General features: G+C 39.5%; 1 protein-coding gene across 1 annotated transcript in view; it reads right to left on the bottom strand.

The window, feature by feature from the left end:
• Window positions 1-962: 962 nt before the first annotated feature.
• The window catches only part of CHAT (choline O-acetyltransferase), a 28,624-nt gene continuing 11,726 nt past the window's right edge, over window positions 963-17,860 (bottom strand). The window contains exons 7-14 of the mRNA XM_010074769.1: window positions 15,957-16,126; window positions 13,819-13,919; window positions 13,477-13,605; window positions 12,229-12,351; window positions 10,625-10,766; window positions 7,427-7,489; window positions 3,178-3,315; window positions 963-1,495 (exon numbers count right to left, since the gene is read on the bottom strand). Coding sequence (XP_010073071.1) covers window positions 1,226-1,495; window positions 3,178-3,315; window positions 7,427-7,489; window positions 10,625-10,766; window positions 12,229-12,351; window positions 13,477-13,605; window positions 13,819-13,919; window positions 15,957-16,126 — 1,136 coding nt within the window. The 3' untranslated portion in view covers window positions 963-1,225. The remainder of the gene's footprint in view (window positions 1,496-3,177; window positions 3,316-7,426; window positions 7,490-10,624; window positions 10,767-12,228; window positions 12,352-13,476; window positions 13,606-13,818; window positions 13,920-15,956; window positions 16,127-17,860) is intronic.

The following is a 17,860-nucleotide window of genomic DNA, read 5'->3' on the forward strand; positions in this document are numbered from 1 at the left end:
CTAGAAAACGATCTGCACTGGAGTTAGTAACTAAGTGCCTTTAGTCAGTGAGTAAATTGTATTCTGACAATGATGACTGAACACCTCTAAGCAAGGCAACATATTTCAGCTTGAGAGAAGGTAACTGAAAGTATCAGTCCTTGGAAGGATTTTTAGGGAATGAAAGAGATAATGAGAAAACCTTCAGGATAACAGAGAATGTGGGAATTACCAGATACTATATTATTTTCCTGATTTAATTTACTGTATATTGCAGAATATGATACCCTACATCTACTATTAAAAAATATAAAATATAAATCCCTCTGAAGTGGGATGATGCAAAGCTGACATGAGTACCAGTACACTTAAGCTGGTATTTACAGCTCTAGCTTGGAGACTTCCTTATATTGCAAGTTTAACTCTTCTTTCTAGTTATTTATTGCTCTTTGATTTTGTGTGGTTGCATATACACTCGTGCTAGTCACAGTGACTAAATTCATTCCTGTGCAAACAAAAAAGGTTTTAAGTAGGATTGAATTGTTCTTATGCTTTGTACTTTGCCTCTCTGTCAGACTGGATTTTACTCACTGGTGGAAAGAAATAATTAAGTAAATTTATTACAGACTAAATTCTCCCAGTTCTCTGTGATGGATCTTATCTCCAACATACCACTTTCAGAATGGGACTGTGCTTGAGGCCAGTGCAAACCAGAATAAAAGCTACGTTATTCCTGCAGCTTTGAATTGGGGGAACATGCAAATACTAATATGGTCTTCTTAAACTCTGTTTGTGGAAATACACAGTGGCCACTCTTAAAAATAATCTGCTTTTCTTATGTAGGAAATAGCATGGTGGTATTAAATACTCTTCATGCAAATTTTCAAGATTTCATGGCATCAGCCTATTGTTTACAATGTTACACTCAGCATTCCTAATAGGGGAAATTCATTATTTTTTTTTAAATATGCAAATCTTAGCCCAAGTTGATTATAGTTAGAACTGGTAGTACAACACATACTTCTATTACCTCCTCCTTAATTTCAGCCAGCGAGACCGAATCTTTCTTGCGGATTCTCTAGCAAGAAATGGTAGATTTAGTACTTACAGGGTTTTAAATGTTGGCAACAATGTAAAACAAATGACATTTTGGTTCTATGCTAATACATTGCTAGTACTATCTTGTTTTTGAACAACTATGTCATTGTTTCTTCATAAGGTGGATTCAGGAGAGTACCATAGCCTCTTAGAGTCTGTGGTCACCCTGTAGCTGTGGGGCTGCTTCTTGTTTAGCAAGTGGCTTTGCCATAGTAGAGTTGCTTTTGTTGCACATTGCTCTCATTTCTAGGAGACTTTCTTCCACAGCTTTTGCAAACATGCCTGAGGAGGTTTCTTTACAGTCTTTAAAGCTTGAGATGCAGAACAATATATGCTCTGGCTGAGGGTTGTAACATGCCCCATAACCATTAGGCACCACAGGCCCATAGCAGCAGAACATTTCCATAGTAGTTGGAACCTGGTTGAAGGAAGAAGGTAAGGAGTGATCTCTGATTAATCAGGGCACCTGAAATCAGCTGGTTAGGAATGAGGAAAAAGATAAACAAGTGCTGGAAATGTGGCAAATTCCCTTTGTAGGATTTCACTTTCTTCAGGTGGCCATATCTGGAGCTGATACTTGGAAGGTAATAGCTGATCTCAGTATAGAATTTGGTTGCTATGTTTGTTTGCCAGTGTTTGAAAACTGGTATCATTTGGAGTGGATATGATGCATTTCTTTGGTCACTTTAGATAGCTCTTTAAAACCTATAAGCTTTGTTTTTGATAGATAGGGAGTTTTTTCTGGTACATAAAATTCTGATACATAGAAGTTCTCTAAGGTTTTTAATTTCCTGAGGTTATCTTAAGGTTATGTTAAACTTGTAATTTGAAGACTGTAATCAATTATAGAAAGTAGTATTGTCCATTTCTATCATTTATAATTGTAATGCTGTATAAAAACATGTTTTAATGCATCTGTATTTCTATCATGCCTGGGTTTAATCATGGCATAATACAGGAACGAAACACTACTGCAGAAAATAAAAGATGTCTTAGGAATCTATATGTTTCGGACTTTGTGTACATGGGCCTTCACAAATGACATTTGGCTTTTTAATGGTGTAGAAAATGCCATTAGTCCTGCTAATAGAGCCATAGAATTGTCAGATAAAATTGCTGTGCAACAGCCGAAGGCCATAAAGCTATTCAGAAGCACTCTTTGCTCATGGATAGTTTCTTAGAGAATTTATGTTGTAGTATGTTGATTACACTCACTCCTGTCTGAAAGCCTACAAGCATTATGACAAGATCAAATTACTTATTAAGTTTTTATGCTGTAGCATGATATTATAAGTCTCTTCTGTTGCGTAGTTCCAATCTAGGTAGTTAGGTTAGTGTTTCAGCAAATGAATTCCTGCATAGATTTTATCTTTTAATTAGGGCTGCTACTGTATGCAACGAAACATTTAATTTTTAGGTTGTATGCTGTAAAGAGGTTTCCCTATTCAGAACATTAAATGTAGGAAATGTTGACTCTTAGAGTATCTTAGTACAGTTGCAAATAACTGTAAATTTGTAAATGTCTGTATATGCCTAAAAGGTCTGTAAATCCCAGATGCATGTCTGCAGAAGTTGCAGTCTTACACTGGGTAACTGAAGGCTCTTGAAGATTTCAAACACAGCTGCTTTTAAGAGTAAAATTTCCTCATGGCTCTTGGTTTTTGTTTCTTAGAGTGGCAGCCTGTCTGGCTTGTGGCCGTACGGTCACTGGAGCAAAGAATTCCCAGTAGAGCTGTCACCTTAGGGGAAGGAGGAAAAGAAAGGGAATGGGAAGATATGTAGTTTGGAAAGTGAGGAAACACTGAGCCCTCGTAGAAATCTTACTGAGTTTGTTTGTGTGCTTTTCCAGAATTTCAAGGAAGGACATTGGTATGTTGCAAGGGAAGTTATAACTTCAGTCAGTATTTATCGTGCTGATTTTGTGGAATGAACCAAAACTTGATTAAATATTTTGAGAATTTTGCAGACTTTTTGATTGTATCAGCTTTTTTTTTTTTTTTTTTTTTTTTATACATCACTCTCACTGTAAGCTACAAGGTCTGGCAGAACACAAATAAATTAGCCTTTGCTTAGCAAGACCCCTGAACAGGAGAAGCTCACCTGGCTGGTTGAGAGGATGAATCGATTGCTTGTCAAATATGTCTCATCTGTAAATATCTCTGGCAGCTCCTTGCAGTGTTCCCGTGCCACCTCCCTGAGCCCTAGCAGATGATTGTCTATTGCCATTCCAGTAATAGCCTGTGTACAACAGTATAAGACACCAGCATTTAGCTCAGTATGGAGACATTTTCTTGGCTATTCCTGACTTGTTTTCTGGTCAGAGTTGATGAACTTGGTTTCAGTGATGTAATGCCTGAAATGTTCAGATATTACTCTGAGTGTGTACTTCACTGATGATCAGTAACTGGAAATTCAAATAGTGTTCTTAAGATGTAAAAATTAGGAAAGATATGGTCTTGAGATGTCTTATGAGCTGGTGTTATCTGGCATTCTGGGTGTTCATGTCTCAGAGCTGAATATCATGGGCTGGGTTTCCAAAGGTGCTGAGGGGAACATGTGGGACACCAAAAATATCCCAGTGTGTTTTGGAATTTCCTGTGCATCAATTGGATTATATTTCAAGATAAGAGGCTCCAAAACACCTCCAAATTGGAACAAAATAATCTTTCACTGCCTTGCTGCCTGGGTCTCACTCTGGCAGGAAAGCATGTGTCATTGCACAGAGTTTAGATCAAAGATCTGATAGATGTCTGCAACAGATTTAACAGTGATCACAGAATAATAGATAGATTTACCAGTGATCTATCACAGATCTGCTAGCACACCTTACCACTTGAGAAGACTGAGATTAGAGACACAGATGCCTTCACAATTTAGTTCACTGCCCAAATATCCAAGTTCCCTCCCCCCTTCCCTGTGCTGGCTTCATTGCAGAGCTGGATTATCTCAGGGCAGCCGTTACTTTAGCCCTCACTCTAATGAGGTAACTGGAAACATGAAGTGTAGGACAGCATAGTTGGATGGTACTGAAGTCCAGCTACCATGAGTCTAGAATCAAATTAAACAGGGCTTAACAAAGGAGAATAATGTGTTTGACAAGCAAGAGACCTAGAGCAGTCTACTTTCCATCCTGCTTGCCCATGTCTCTGCTCACCATCATCCCTAGCTCAGAACCAGCCATGCTTGTCCTCAAACCCTGCTCCCGAATGTCCCCAATTTCCTTTCCTGTCTCATGGTTACAGGCAAGGTGCTTGGCAGCATGTGCGGTGGATGGATGTTAGCAGCAGGGGTATGCTGGTGGCCAGCTAGCTAGCTCACAGCAACTACTGCTGAGCCTACAGTAAGTCTTTTTGCCATGAGCTTGCTATGCTTAGGTCTCTTTGCTCTATCCAGCTACCAAATTCTATAGACTGAAGGAATTTATTAGGTTTAAGATCTTTGCCCTTCTAGTAAATGTGATTGCAGATAACTAACAGGATCCAAAGTCAGTTGTGGGAGTTGGGCATACAGGATATTTGCAGAGTTTTTTTTCTTTACGAAACCAAATCAAAATTTTGGCATCTGAAGAAAAGCACTGAGCTGTTCCAACCAGGCAGGAATTGCCTCAGATTAAAATGTGCATTTAAAATCCTTCAGTCTAGGTTTATTCTAGCAGGTGAGACTGTTGATGATGAGGACTGAGCTGTAGCTCCTCCCTGGTAACAGGCTGAAGTCATGTAGGAAGGAAATGCTGAACAAGGGACATTGTGCTACACTGAGAGCAAACTCACACGCTGTAGCACAGCCCCCTTGTAATGAGGGAAACAAGCAACCTGAGAGAAGGTAGGATTTAAAAAACAGCATAAGCTTGGTTTTCATGTAAAGAGGAGAATTAAAAAAAACCAAAACAAACCAAAAAAAAGAAACACCCAAAAAACCCAAACCAAAATAAAAGCATGAGTTTGCTTTTCCTCTTAAGAGGAGAATCTTTTTAACCACTCGTAAGTGCCTGAAGCAGGGGATTGAGAGTGCATAATCTTGTTTGGCATATGAAGGAGTAGGCACTCGTTGGTAAAGGTTCATCAGCCCAGATGGAGGAAGGATGCTTGCAAAAAAGTAGCATACACCAGGGCATTGTTTACATTGTTTTTCCCATAGAGGGAAACTGTCTTGATAATCAAAGGAAATATTTTGCTATCACACAAGATTTATAAGGCTGTTAGCAATGACATTTTTGCAACATAGATCAATGTCATCTCTGAAGAGAGGCTGAGACAGGCTAACGAAATAAACTGTGAGTCAACGCATAGGAAAAAACTGTGCTAAATTGAATTTTAGAGCTCCACATTTAAGATAGCAATGCTACTAGTGAGCCCTAACAAGGGGAAATAAAATCATTAAATTGCTTTTTGTTTTATGAAGTAGATTTTTTTGTTTTTCTTAGGAGCTGTTACATGTCAGTCTGTTACACATAATTTAGTGTGTAAGTCTTGTCCATAGTTTAAAGGCACAACAATTACATTATGCTATTCTGAGACAGAAAGGGGAGCTTGGTGAGTAGAAATACCTGGAGAACTTTTTAAATTTAAAGATAAATTAATTTTGATAGTGATTTTAATATGTTCCCATGAGCTACACTGAAGGCTGAATTTTGTAACAGTTTCTGGAACGGAAATGGCTTCGAGGGGGGGATTTTATGGCTTTTTTTTTCTTTTTTTTTTAAATAAATATTGTACAGAAATTCCATTGGGTGTGACCTAGTAGACCTACAGTATGTTGTGTTCATTGTGAGATTATCCTGAGATGGTTCAGGTGAGACAATTTCCCTGAAGTAAGACTTGCTTCCGCTCTAGAGGTGACATGGAGTCTCAGCTTCAGAGATGCAGGTACCCAGCATAACACTTGAAACACAAAACTGTTTTTCTTTTCTGCTTCTCTTGTTTCACAACCTTAGAAACCAATCCTACTTGGAAGCAATACTTCACCTCTCCAGTGCTCTGAGTATATCTTTGAAACTACCTCTGGAAGTGCATGATTTCTTGAATATTATGAGTTTTTAAACAGTAATCAGCAAAGTGGTTTTGTTAGACAATGGTCTGAGGCAAAACCATAGGTAGCAAATTCACTTAACGTAGCTGGTGATTAACATTTATTGATTTCATGAGTGGTTTGACTAAGTTGTTTGTAGAGTTAGTCTGTGCTTTTTCTTGGCACAGTGTAGATGTAGAGCATTACCCAGGCTGAATTGTCTCATTTTCAATCAACAGAAAATGAGTTGTATTTGATACTAAACTGATTCCTTCACTGGAGGGCATCTCTTCCTTCTATTAGACACTGCATTCAGGTCTTTAAAAGAGACCTTACTATAATCATTCCCTCATTGTTAATGACCTTTATTAGAAATGGCACTTTGGAATACTTGAATACGCTTTCCAGAATACCAGTCTGCCTGAGGATCAGGTCCCAGGTAGGGACCTCTCACCTCTAGGGAACAGAAACATAAGAAAATGCATAAGTGGTTAGTTTTAGGGAGGGGTTGGGGTGGGGGAAGTTCCTGATGTGTTACAGCTCTCATGAGCTTATCTGTGGCATCATAGCTTATGGATCTAAATACCTGTAAATCTGGGGGATCTGGATTTTACAGTTGGAGTCTTATTTTTCATGAAAGTTACATAGCAGTTAAGTTGTTTGTTTTTAAGCCTTGCTTACTTCTTGTGCTGATAAGGCTTGCAGCTGTCCGCTTGCTATACCCCGTTAGAATAATGCATTGCCAGTTTTCTTGGCTATCTTCGTGGCATTTTGATCACAGAGCACACAGAATAAAGGCTTATTTCATTTGGCTACTGTTCTCCCTTGCAAACCTTTCAATATTTATTTAAAAATCCCTTTATTAAATTTTGTTTGCAAGCTCTTCAAGATGGATTCCATTTTTGAATTGTTATTTGTGCAACACCAAGCTTAGTGGAAGCCCAGTTTCTGGCTGGGACTCCTAATTATGACACAGGCACAAATCATAAGTGTTTCACAGATGCACATTCCCTGTGGATATGTTGAATACAGAGTGTCATGTTCCATGACAGTTCTAGATAAGAGAGCTAATGCCCAAGAGTAATGGTCTTGCCACTGAGGTCTAATGCAGAATTAGTCATCTTGCTTTCCAGGAAGTATTTTTTCAGGTGGGGTTAGCTGAATATGGCTATTTGGAGGGTGTCTGGGTCATTAGATATTTTCGTAAGTGTGACATAGCAGGTACTTTCCTATTTAGAGATGCCCATGTTTTCTGGCGCTTAAATAGTTAATGATTGTCTCTTTGTACTTTTCTTGAAAAAACTAACTAGTCCTTATTCAGACAAAGCAGTGTTTTACTTACCAGAATAGTGTAATTACTCTGAGCTGCAATTGCATCTTTAAATCTCTGCATCTTCTCAGAATCCTGTTGGGGGAATCAAAACATATCTATTATTGAATAAACTCTCAAAGAAATAGCATCTTCCATCAACTAGCCAGCAGCCAAACAGAAGGCATTCTAAAATGTCCTCTGATTCTGGCTCAAGTGTAAGTACTCTTTATAAATGCAAACCCATAGCGATTCAATGTCCTGATCAGCAATAATGCCTGGTTGCGAAAGGGCTGAACAGGTATATTGGTGGTCTTTTGTTTAAAGTCAAGGAAGGACTTGCGGTTCCTTTGGTGGATTCCTTCCATGGATTTTGGGGGTGCAGATTATTACTAATTGAATCACTTAATTTGAAGTAGAGAAAATAATTGCCTAGTGTAATTCAGTGTTTTCAAAGCAGCCAGGCAGTATATCTTCTCCAGAATGGTTTATCTAGGCAACGACAGTGATATTAATGAAAGCCATTACTGATATTTTACTAGCCAGCAAAGAAATTACTCCCCTGTGTTTTGAAAGGGCATCTAGAATTTTCCAAGGCTGCTCTACCCTCCACAGATGCCTCACATTTCAGATAACAAGCTAGTAAATTTTGACTCCTGTCAAATGGCAGCCTTTTGTATTAAGGGAATGATCCTAAGAAGTGCTGCCCTGTTGTACATCAAGTCCAACACTGCAAGTTTGGGAGACCCTGAAACAGCCAGAAATTACTGGGTCCCCAGATAAACAGGGAACCTGCCGCTCCTATGGACGATGAATGATCTTTTGAACAGAGAATTCATTTTAGAAGCAATTCAAGGCCACCATCAGGGACCTTCAAAGCACATAATCTGATATTTTTTCACAGGGCTAGAGCTAGGCTTTAGTTCCCTTATACAGATTAAATTACCAATTGCAGCCTTTAAATCTGATTAATTTACAGCTATTCAAGCAATCTCTGCAGTGTCAGTTGCTGTTTCTTTTACAGGAAGTGTCAACGCATGAGATATTTCTCCTGCTAGAGAATCAATCTGACTTGATCAATCTTTGGTGACTGTTCAAGCTATCATTTGAAGATCATTTTTATTAGCATCAGATAGAAAATTGTTTTTAATTTGATTTGTATTAATGGCTATTAACAAACAATATTTTGGGGACTTCAAGGCTACTTAAGCCAAGTGATGCATCTCTTTGTCCAAAAACAGAATTAACCCCTTCACATCCAGAGGGAATCTGTAGGTCTAAAGAAATAATCTTGGAACAGGGTTGTGCTAAGTGAATTTTGTTTCTAATGATTCTGTGATAATAATATATATAATTTTGAACTGAAAGATAAAGATGTTCACATCAAAACAAATTTATAAAAGTCTATTATAAAACAGATTTATAAAAGTTTGTGGGAAAGATCAGTTTAAAAGTCCTTTGCATCTCTCAGTGGACAAGAAGCCAGGAAAACTATCAGTAGATCAGTTTGAATTATGATTGCAGGTTTTTCAAGGGGAATGAAATGATTATTCTCCTTGTTCGGTACTGCCAAGACATGCAATATAAAGATTTGGGAGCCGAGACTGAGCTCACTCTAGACATGCATGGCGTTCTCCTGTTTGTTTCTGTGAAGCGGTACAGTTTAGGATGCTGTGAAAGGTAGGTACAATCTCAGATTTGGATGGTAAAACAATGAGAAATGCTGAAGCTTTGGGAAAGCTGCAGAAGTGAGTAAGTGTTGGAAGAAGGAAGGTAGGAAGAAGCATCTCACAAAACAACACGGCAGGAGTAGGCTGGGTCCTCCTAGAAGTACAGTCAGCCTGCAGCAGTGTATGCTGAGCACCTAAGTGTGGAGGGGGAAGGTGTGTGCAGATGACAGCAGCTTCTAATGAAACACAATTAAGAACGATGCTGTCAGATAGGACACTGATAGCAAATAACAACAGCCTCATCTTGTCTACTGTATGGTAGTCACTAGTATGTGTAATGGTGTGGTCATAATCTGCCTTGAATTACCCACTCAGCATAGGGAATGACTTAATTTCCTTTTAATTATTTTAACATGGAACTTAAATTTGAGTCTTGCTCATCATGAGCTAAGTTCTGGATATGGTAACCTTAAGGAGACTGAAGAAGTAGCGGAGGAACAGAGCATTTTTCTGGGCAAATTTTCCTCATCCTCTGGGACACTGGAACTTGGTTTACAATATTTCGTTAATTTACACTTAATCTACAGCCCAGCAACACTTCTAGCAATGCTATACTGGATTCTAAAGAACAGCTATGTGGGCTGTTGCCACTGCAGTGGGCTTACAGTGCAAAATAATCTATATTGCAGCAGCGTTCTGCATCTACACAGCTACCCGGAAATTCCCTGTACAGCAGTGAAGTGCAGGGGGTGGAAGTGGCACACAGAGATGTTGAGGGAGGCTCTCTAGGGATGGCAGGAGGGACAGTGCACAAAGCTGTTTGTGCAGGTATAGTCTCAGCTTTCTCAGCTGTACCTTTTTGTACCCCCATCTGCTATTTACGGTACTCATGCTTCTGGCAAACAGATGGTGGTGTCTCAAAGAAAGGGAATTTTTCTTTTTTGCAAGATGATGTAGAACAGTTTGGAGAGTTGTTTTATTAGCCTGATTAAGTTTTTTCGTCATGAAGGTTCACCCCCCTTGAGGATCCTATAAAACTAATGCTATTTGGTATAAACATGCCTTTAAAACCAAAAAGATGGCCAGAACATATTCACCTTATCCAGAAATCAAAGCATGTTAATTATATCATTTCACACACAGTGCAATCTGCGGCAGAGCTATCTACTGCAGGGGACCTGCTAGGCAATTCCTCTGGTGTGGCGGTGTAATGATCCTGAACTTTGCAAGTTCAGCCCAGATCTCTCCAGGGAACAGAATTTGGATCTGATGATAGATCATTCAGAAGACAGTACTAAGTCTAAAATCAGATGTTTTGTTTCTTCTAATGTCATGTTTAGGCACCTCAGAATCTTTTAGAAGCTTAAATAAAAATAAGGAAATATTTATATTTAGCTTAATGATTGGTTTGCACAAAAAGCAAAATCCTGTAAGTCTTGCTACCCTGCCCTATGGCTTTACATTCTCAGTTAATAGTTGAAAAGTGGGGGACTGGGGATCATACATGCATTATTTGCTTACTGTTTTGCCAAAGAAGGCAAAGGGAGCCAGACCAACATACCGATAGAGCTGCCTTGTCATCAGTCATAGCTTTTACAAAAGCAAATGCTTCCAAGGTAGCAGACCTAATATTGTCAACTCTGCCCTCATCAAATCGGCGTATGGAAGCACTTTCGTAAGTAGGTACAAGTCTCCTGTGGCATCTAAGAGAATGAAGTAAGAAAAACAAAGTGTAATTATTTTCAAGGAGTCATAAAGACTAAAAGAAATATAAGCTTGCAGCCATGAATTTTTTCACACAGTATTCATCTTAATGTTGATAGAATTCCATAAGAAACTTAAAAAAGATAGATGCTCGCTCTTTTCTAATATGAGGAGCTGCATAGAGCTGTTTACATTTTAGTTATGCATTGCCAGTAAAAAAATGACTTGCTGTGTAAAAACAAGGCTAGTAAAGCTAAAATTTACTGAAAGATCTCAAGGAAAGTTTTATTTGTACTGTATAATAAAATAATTGTGTAATTAATCATTTACTTACGGGCATGAAATATGTCTTATTTAAAACAAGAAAAAATGCACGCTGCATGGGAATGAAAGGGGAAATGAGTGCTATCTGAGACTATGAGCTGGAATTAAAACCCAGACAGCAAATAGAACAGAGTGTGAAGACTGTTGTTTAATTTGGGTCCAGGTATATAGCTGCTGTTCCTCATCTCGGGAGACCTACTGTGCCTTCCAGTTGAAGCAGGGGCCTCAGAACATGGGTCCCCTAAGGTTTTTGTTGCATACATGGGATTTATATCACAGCTGGGATCCAGATGAAAATCTTGGACCAGGTCATAGTTGGAGTTTGGTTAATGGAATATGCAAAATGGATGTTTAACAGATGTTAATGGAGCACGCAAAATGTGTTAGGGATCTCTGTTTTTGACTAGGTAAAGACCACTTCAGGATTTAATTTGACATAATAAAGAATTATTTGCGTAATAGGCTGTTCTGCAGGAAACCATGCAACCAATCTCTAGCCTGGAGCATTAGCTATTCTGACAATGTAGAAAGGAGTTTTTAACTTTGATAGTACCATGGAAATTAGAGGATATTATCAAATCTTAGGATGCCTGTGAAGAAGGAAGCAGCAGTAGTTACTATTGTATGTAGAAATTCTCATCTGATATGCTGCTGTGAATGCTCTTCCCCCTGCGGTGTAGGGGATGTGTATATGGAGAGCTATGGGTTTCTGCCACGGTTCCCACCATGCTACCCCAAGAGGCAAGGGAGTGTTTCTGCCCCAGGGACTTGGACCCTAGCTGCTTCTTCTGGGGGTGGGTCTGCCACTCTCTGCCGCATCCCCTCACCCTCTTGCCTATGCCCAGCACAGGGACAGCTGTGGGGCTGGGGTGGGGTACTGGCTGGGAATGGTGTGTGTGGGACATGGGCTGGGAAGATAGAGAAAGGAGAGGGAAAGGGAGTGAAGGAAAGGAGTAATCTGCTTAGAAGTGGGTGGCAATTTCTATCTTGTCTGACATAGTCATTAGGCAAGATCACTTATTTCCATGCAGGAGGCATTTGTTTGGGTGCTGAGGACAAAATGGACCCTCTGTATAAAAAACAAATTGTGCATCTTCTATTGTGTTACTTTGTTGCTATTATTTGAATTAACCTTACCTGTAAAATGCCAGCTGAAGTGCTACTTGAATGTAGGCATCTGGGCTAATCTTTTGTTTCTTAATAAATTCCTTTCCATAGTTCTCAAACTTGTAGGCAATAAAGTCCAGATTTTTTACTATCCTGGAAAACAAGCAGAGGCAGTTACTGTGGGGGGGAGATGCAATAAGTCTCATGTTCCATTTCCATTTGAAAATAAAATCCAGAGATCATTTCCTGCCTGTACGCACTTGGAGGTGAGTGGGCTCCTGCTCTGCAGACAGTCCTGGCCTTTGGTAACTTGTTCCTAGTCCTTAACTTTTTTTCGTACATTTTCTAGACTGGGCTTGTTATGTGCAGCCTTAACATGAGCTGTGGCACTTTTTAAAACAAACAAACAAAGCCCCTAGTTCTTCCACTCCTGAGGCCTAAGCCAGGGCCTCCTTTTTTCTCGACAAAATTCTGTGAGATTTACTAGTGTGAGGAAGGGGTGGATTTAAAACCTAATGAAGGCTGTAAACTCCTTGCAAGTTTCAATTTAGAGGACTACTACCTTTATTTAAAAACAAAAAGGAGTTACTCTGCATCCTGAATGTTTTCATACTCTCTCATGTATGCTTCTAGCTACTTCGAGGTCTCATCCAATGCAGTCACACTGGACACACACAGCTGGTCATGTAGACACTGTGGTAATTCTCTACAGAGAGATCACAGTCCTGAATGTTGAGATTAAGTAATTTGAAATAATTTGAAAAAAAAATCTCTCATTGCCATCCCCACGCCTAAAGATCATGCAAATCTTTTACAGTCTGGAAACACAATCATAAGAACTAACCTTTGTAAGAGTAACATGGATGTAAACAAACTACACTCCTGAATTCAAATTGTTTATTCAAAGCAGTATGTGTCCCATATATGTATCCCCATTGCCCTGGCTTCGGCTTTAGTCAGGTCAAACCCATAAAGTGCATGCATAAAAACAGAGGACCTGCACTGTTTGTGTCTCATGCAAATAGGACTCAACCATTTTCCCAGTGGTCCTTAACTTTCCTAATATTTAAATGGTAATGCAATTCCTGAATACAGCGAATTAGCTTCAGCCCATAAGGGTGCCATCCTGCAAAGAGATGCTAGGTATATCCAGCTTGGGAAGATGAGGAACTGGAGGGCAGAGAGAGCCCTCTAGGAGGAAACCCATGCCTGCACTCACTGTGCTGGGTAGTTCCCAGCTTGCAGTCATTGCTGAGAAAAATGAGGCAGCTCTTCTACCTTTGTAGTTTTTCTTCTGATGATGCCAAATGTGCCTGAATTTCAGGTGAACATTTCCATCTTAGTCTCCGTGGAGCAGGAAGCTCACTCACTGAATCAGCTCGGACTAATTTCTTGGAACTTTCTTTCCTGTTAGTATGTGAGAGAAAAGTTATTAATAACTGAACCTTAAGGTCACAGGAGTAATCTATTTGTTAAACACTGCTTTTTTAGCAGGTAAATGACTGGTTTCCAACATTTGTATGGGTCTTAGTGGCCCTGTGCATCAGGGAGAATTTGCCGCTGACAGAGGGTTCCCAGGGTCTGGAGTGGGTACAATAGCTGTACTGAAAGGGGACTCACATGTGCTTGAGCAAGTGTTCAGTGCACTGCACCAGTACGATGCCATCGAAAGGGGAATGTTCACACACAGTTCCACAGACTCCATCTCTTCCTACTACAAACTAAGCAAAGAAAAGAACAAGTGCAAGATATATAGGGAATAATTCATATTTTGGGTAAGTAAGATGGCAGCCTAACAAAAGCTGATGTCATTCACCTGTAATTTTCTTATTGCTCATATCAGGAGCTTCCCTGACTTACAGATCAGTGGGTAACTTACACACTTATCACAGGGGACTTTCTTGCCCCATGAATGGCATTGCATTGGATCCCTTTCATGCTGCTGTTTTGGACTGAGTCCTGCAAGAATGTAAGTTTTAGCAATTCCCATTGGAGTCTGTAAATTTGATTTAGCATCTGCTTTATGGTAGAGAAAACCCGTCCATAGAAAGACAGGCTGGGGATCTCCTTCCACATTTGGGGGCAGTGCAACTTCTGTATCTGGGAAATCCCTTAGGATCAGATTTTATCACAAATACCAAATGAGCAAGCTCATCTTTACTTGATAGCTTTCTCATAGCTTGTTTTACTGCCATGATTCCTCTTTACTTTTTTTTTTTCTTTAGTTGTGTTTTCTTCATTTTCCTCTTACTTATCTTCATTCCTGATTTAATTGCACAGGCATGGTATAACTGGTGACACTTGCTGCACTGTAGTTCTGTGGTACCCTCATGCAGTTGGTTACTTCTGCATCTCAAACAAAAGCAGATGTCTACGAGAAAGCTGCAACTTGTCTCACATGTTTCCCATCCTTTTTTTTTGACTTTTCTCCCCTCTTCTTTCGAAGTGTCTTTGGCTGGACTTCTCTCTCACAGCTCACTCTGTGCATTTTGTATCACACACACATATCCTGCCTCCCTAGTTCCCATGAGGTTTTCACAGAGTAAGTGTGTAGTGCAAAAAAGTTTACCTGGACATTTTGTGGTGCCTTATTGTCAAATTGAAGAAGAACATGGATGAAAGAACAAGCCCTGCTTGGCTTCCTACATAATCTGCATTTGCATGGAAGATAATGGGGTCTTTTTTCCCTAACAATTTCTCTTTGCCTTTAAACTACTTCTGGCCTGAATATATCTGGACAGATGAAGCTCTCCCATATAATGTGCGAATTTATTTGCTTTCTGTTACCTTCTGATAGTAAACAAAAAGAAAATCTTGTTTGTTCTTGTCTGCTTGAAACCTCTCAACTAGTGTCCCTGCAAATAACAGAGGATTCTAACTAAAGACAAACGGTTTGTTCTTTAAAAACACAGCACTGGAATCTACTAATAATGTCCTTTTGCAGTGGCATAAATCAGGAATGACTACTGAAATGTATTTGCACTGGGGAAAGTCAGTGCATGTGAAATTAGTTTAGTGATTTCTCTTTTCATGTTGCTGCTCTTAGATATGGCAAGAGCAACAAACATTGCACAAGCCATATATCAGGGTTTTTTCAATTTTTCATGAGGTGTCAACATTGTTGACAGCTGGAGATGAATACATTGCATCACTTCGGGTCTATTGAAAAACGTGAAAATAACAGTGCGACACTTTCAAATATGACAATCAAAATCTGATTGTGAAAAAGGTTGGAGAAATCAGTTAATCCAGGAAAGTCTCAACAAGGATGTCATTAAATGAGTAAACAGTCTGTTAAGTGAGAACTTAATATTAGCTTAAACTCATGTTAAATTATAAGCAGTAGTATTTTTAGGATGTCAGGAAAATGTGTGAGAAAGCAGAAAGCTATTGTTCTGGGATGCTAGTCTAGCATTTTATTTCATTTGAGTGTAGTTAAATGTGTACTTTTTTTTTTTAAATCAGATGTCTACCTACCTGTATGTCTGTGTATCTGTCTACCTTCTCAGTGCAAAGGGCAACTTCAGGGAAGGTGAATCTGTGCCTGTGTTGGAGGAGGGCCCCCCACTGCCAGGAAGGCAGTAGGTCTGCTTCCCCTGCCTTGCAAGGAACAGTGCTGCTCACACCAACCCTGCCTTGGCAGATGCTGACACCACATTGCTCTCCTTCTCCCACTTGATTCTAAGTGACTCCTACCACTAGGCGGCTGGAGTCCTTTGCCATGTGCAAGTAATATTGTAGTACTGTAAGGTTTTTACCTGCATAGGTTTGTCATACCAACGATTGGCCCCGTTTTTATGGTAGCCTCCCCCATGTAGCAGTTGCAATGCCATGTTTGTATCATTGAGTTCCACCCCGCTTGAGCTGTCCAGGCACACCAGGCATATGCACCGTTCAATCATGTCAAGAGAGTCGCGGTTAGTAGAGTCTGGGGATAAAAGAGTGAAATGTTCACATCCTCTTACCTGTAGTGCAGGACTGGCTGGGGAAACCTGCTGCCTTGGAGAGCATTGAAGATCTGACCCTGACTGCAATGAGCTGCTGTCTGCAAAGCAATCTCAACAGCAGAACATCTCAGTGCAAGGAAACGTTACACCAAGGCATTAATTCATGTGTTAACTTTTGCAATATCTATGTGTATCTTTCATATGATTCAATAATATCCACTTTCTTTTTCTGCCTTTAATTTCCTGAAGTAATTCTATTACAAAATAGATCTATTTTACTCTTAAAGCCAACAATGCCTACTTATTTTGTGTATAACAATTATAGAAAGGACAAGTGGAAAATAGAGAATTTCAGAGGTCACGCTATTGCTGCAGTGCTGCAGTATTCTGCTCTGGAGAAGCAGGGCCTATATTAGTTTTGTGCTGTTCTCACATTAAAACCCTTTTCTGGACAAGGAACAGCAGGGCCCACGTTGTTTTTGTATTCTGGTATTAAAACTCTCTCTTCTCTTTCCTGTCCTTGGTCATGAGAGAAATAAGCCCTGGACTCAGTGTATTGCCTACATCACATAAGGAAACATCTGCAGATGAGGTCGTGAGGTTTAGTTTTTGAACATGGTGTTGCCAAAACCATGGGTCGCCACATTCCGCTTCTCTGGTGTCACTAGTGTACTGCTGAATAAAATGTGCTTTTTGCAGCTCTTTTTCGTCTCTTTTCCATGTCCTGTCACTTCTGCTTTTACAGGTGGACTACAAAGGCTGTTTTTACGTTGTCCTCAGTGTTTTCTTCCTTATTTATGGTGTATTTATGTGATTTTTAATCTCAGTTTCTTTAACTCGGAAATACTATGAAGGTAAAGGTTTGTTTGCTCCTGAGGGCCATTTGGAGGCATAGGAAATATTTAATTGTGAGCACTTAATACAGCTCTTAACTGAAAGCATGAAAGTGTGGAACGATTAACAAGAACTTATTTTATTCAAAAGCTTATATATAAGATATGAAGCCCTTATTCTGACATATAGCTTCAGGGTATCTTGAGTCTAGAGGTATTAGAGTGAATAAAATTAAGCTCTGCTAGAAACAGAAAAGTAGGGGAAAGATGCCCTTACAGAAAGAAACAGACATTCCAGAAAGCTAATCAAACACTGAAAAAATTATCACATAAAGCAGGCAATGAACTGCACAAGAACTCATGGACCATGACTTGGAATGGAAAATAAATATTTCCAGAAGGAGCTGAAACGAAGAGAAGTGTGAGAACAAGCCTGAAGCCCTGCAAGACATTTCTTGTCCTTCTTTCTAAGGCATACAATTGCATTGAATTGTCCAGTCAGCTTTCAGTTAGTTGGGGTTTATATTTTTTTTTTTAAAGAGGAAAATACAAGAAGACAGTTCTGAATCGAATTCAGAACAGCAGCCCCTATAGCAGTAAGAATTCAGTTCCTGTACTTAGGAGAGTGAGTTAGTTCTGCAGCCTGAATGCAGTTAAAATACTGAATGTGTTTATAAATCACTGACGGCTGGGTTTCTTACAATTTATTTGAAATTTTCTCACCTAGAAGACCTGCCCTCTACTTGTAGGTCTATGTAGGCCCATATACATATATACACACACACCCCTATATATATATATATACACACCTATATATATATATATACACCCTTCATAACCTTTGCAAAGCGCTGTACAGGTCTTCTCCGTCCTGAAGCATCC

The sequence above is a fragment of the Pterocles gutturalis genome, unplaced genomic scaffold (genome assembly GCF_000699245.1).
Source record: "Pterocles gutturalis isolate BGI_N339 unplaced genomic scaffold, ASM69924v1 scaffold40772, whole genome shotgun sequence".
In the NCBI taxonomy this organism is placed as follows: domain Eukaryota; kingdom Metazoa; phylum Chordata; class Aves; order Pterocliformes; family Pteroclidae; genus Pterocles; species Pterocles gutturalis.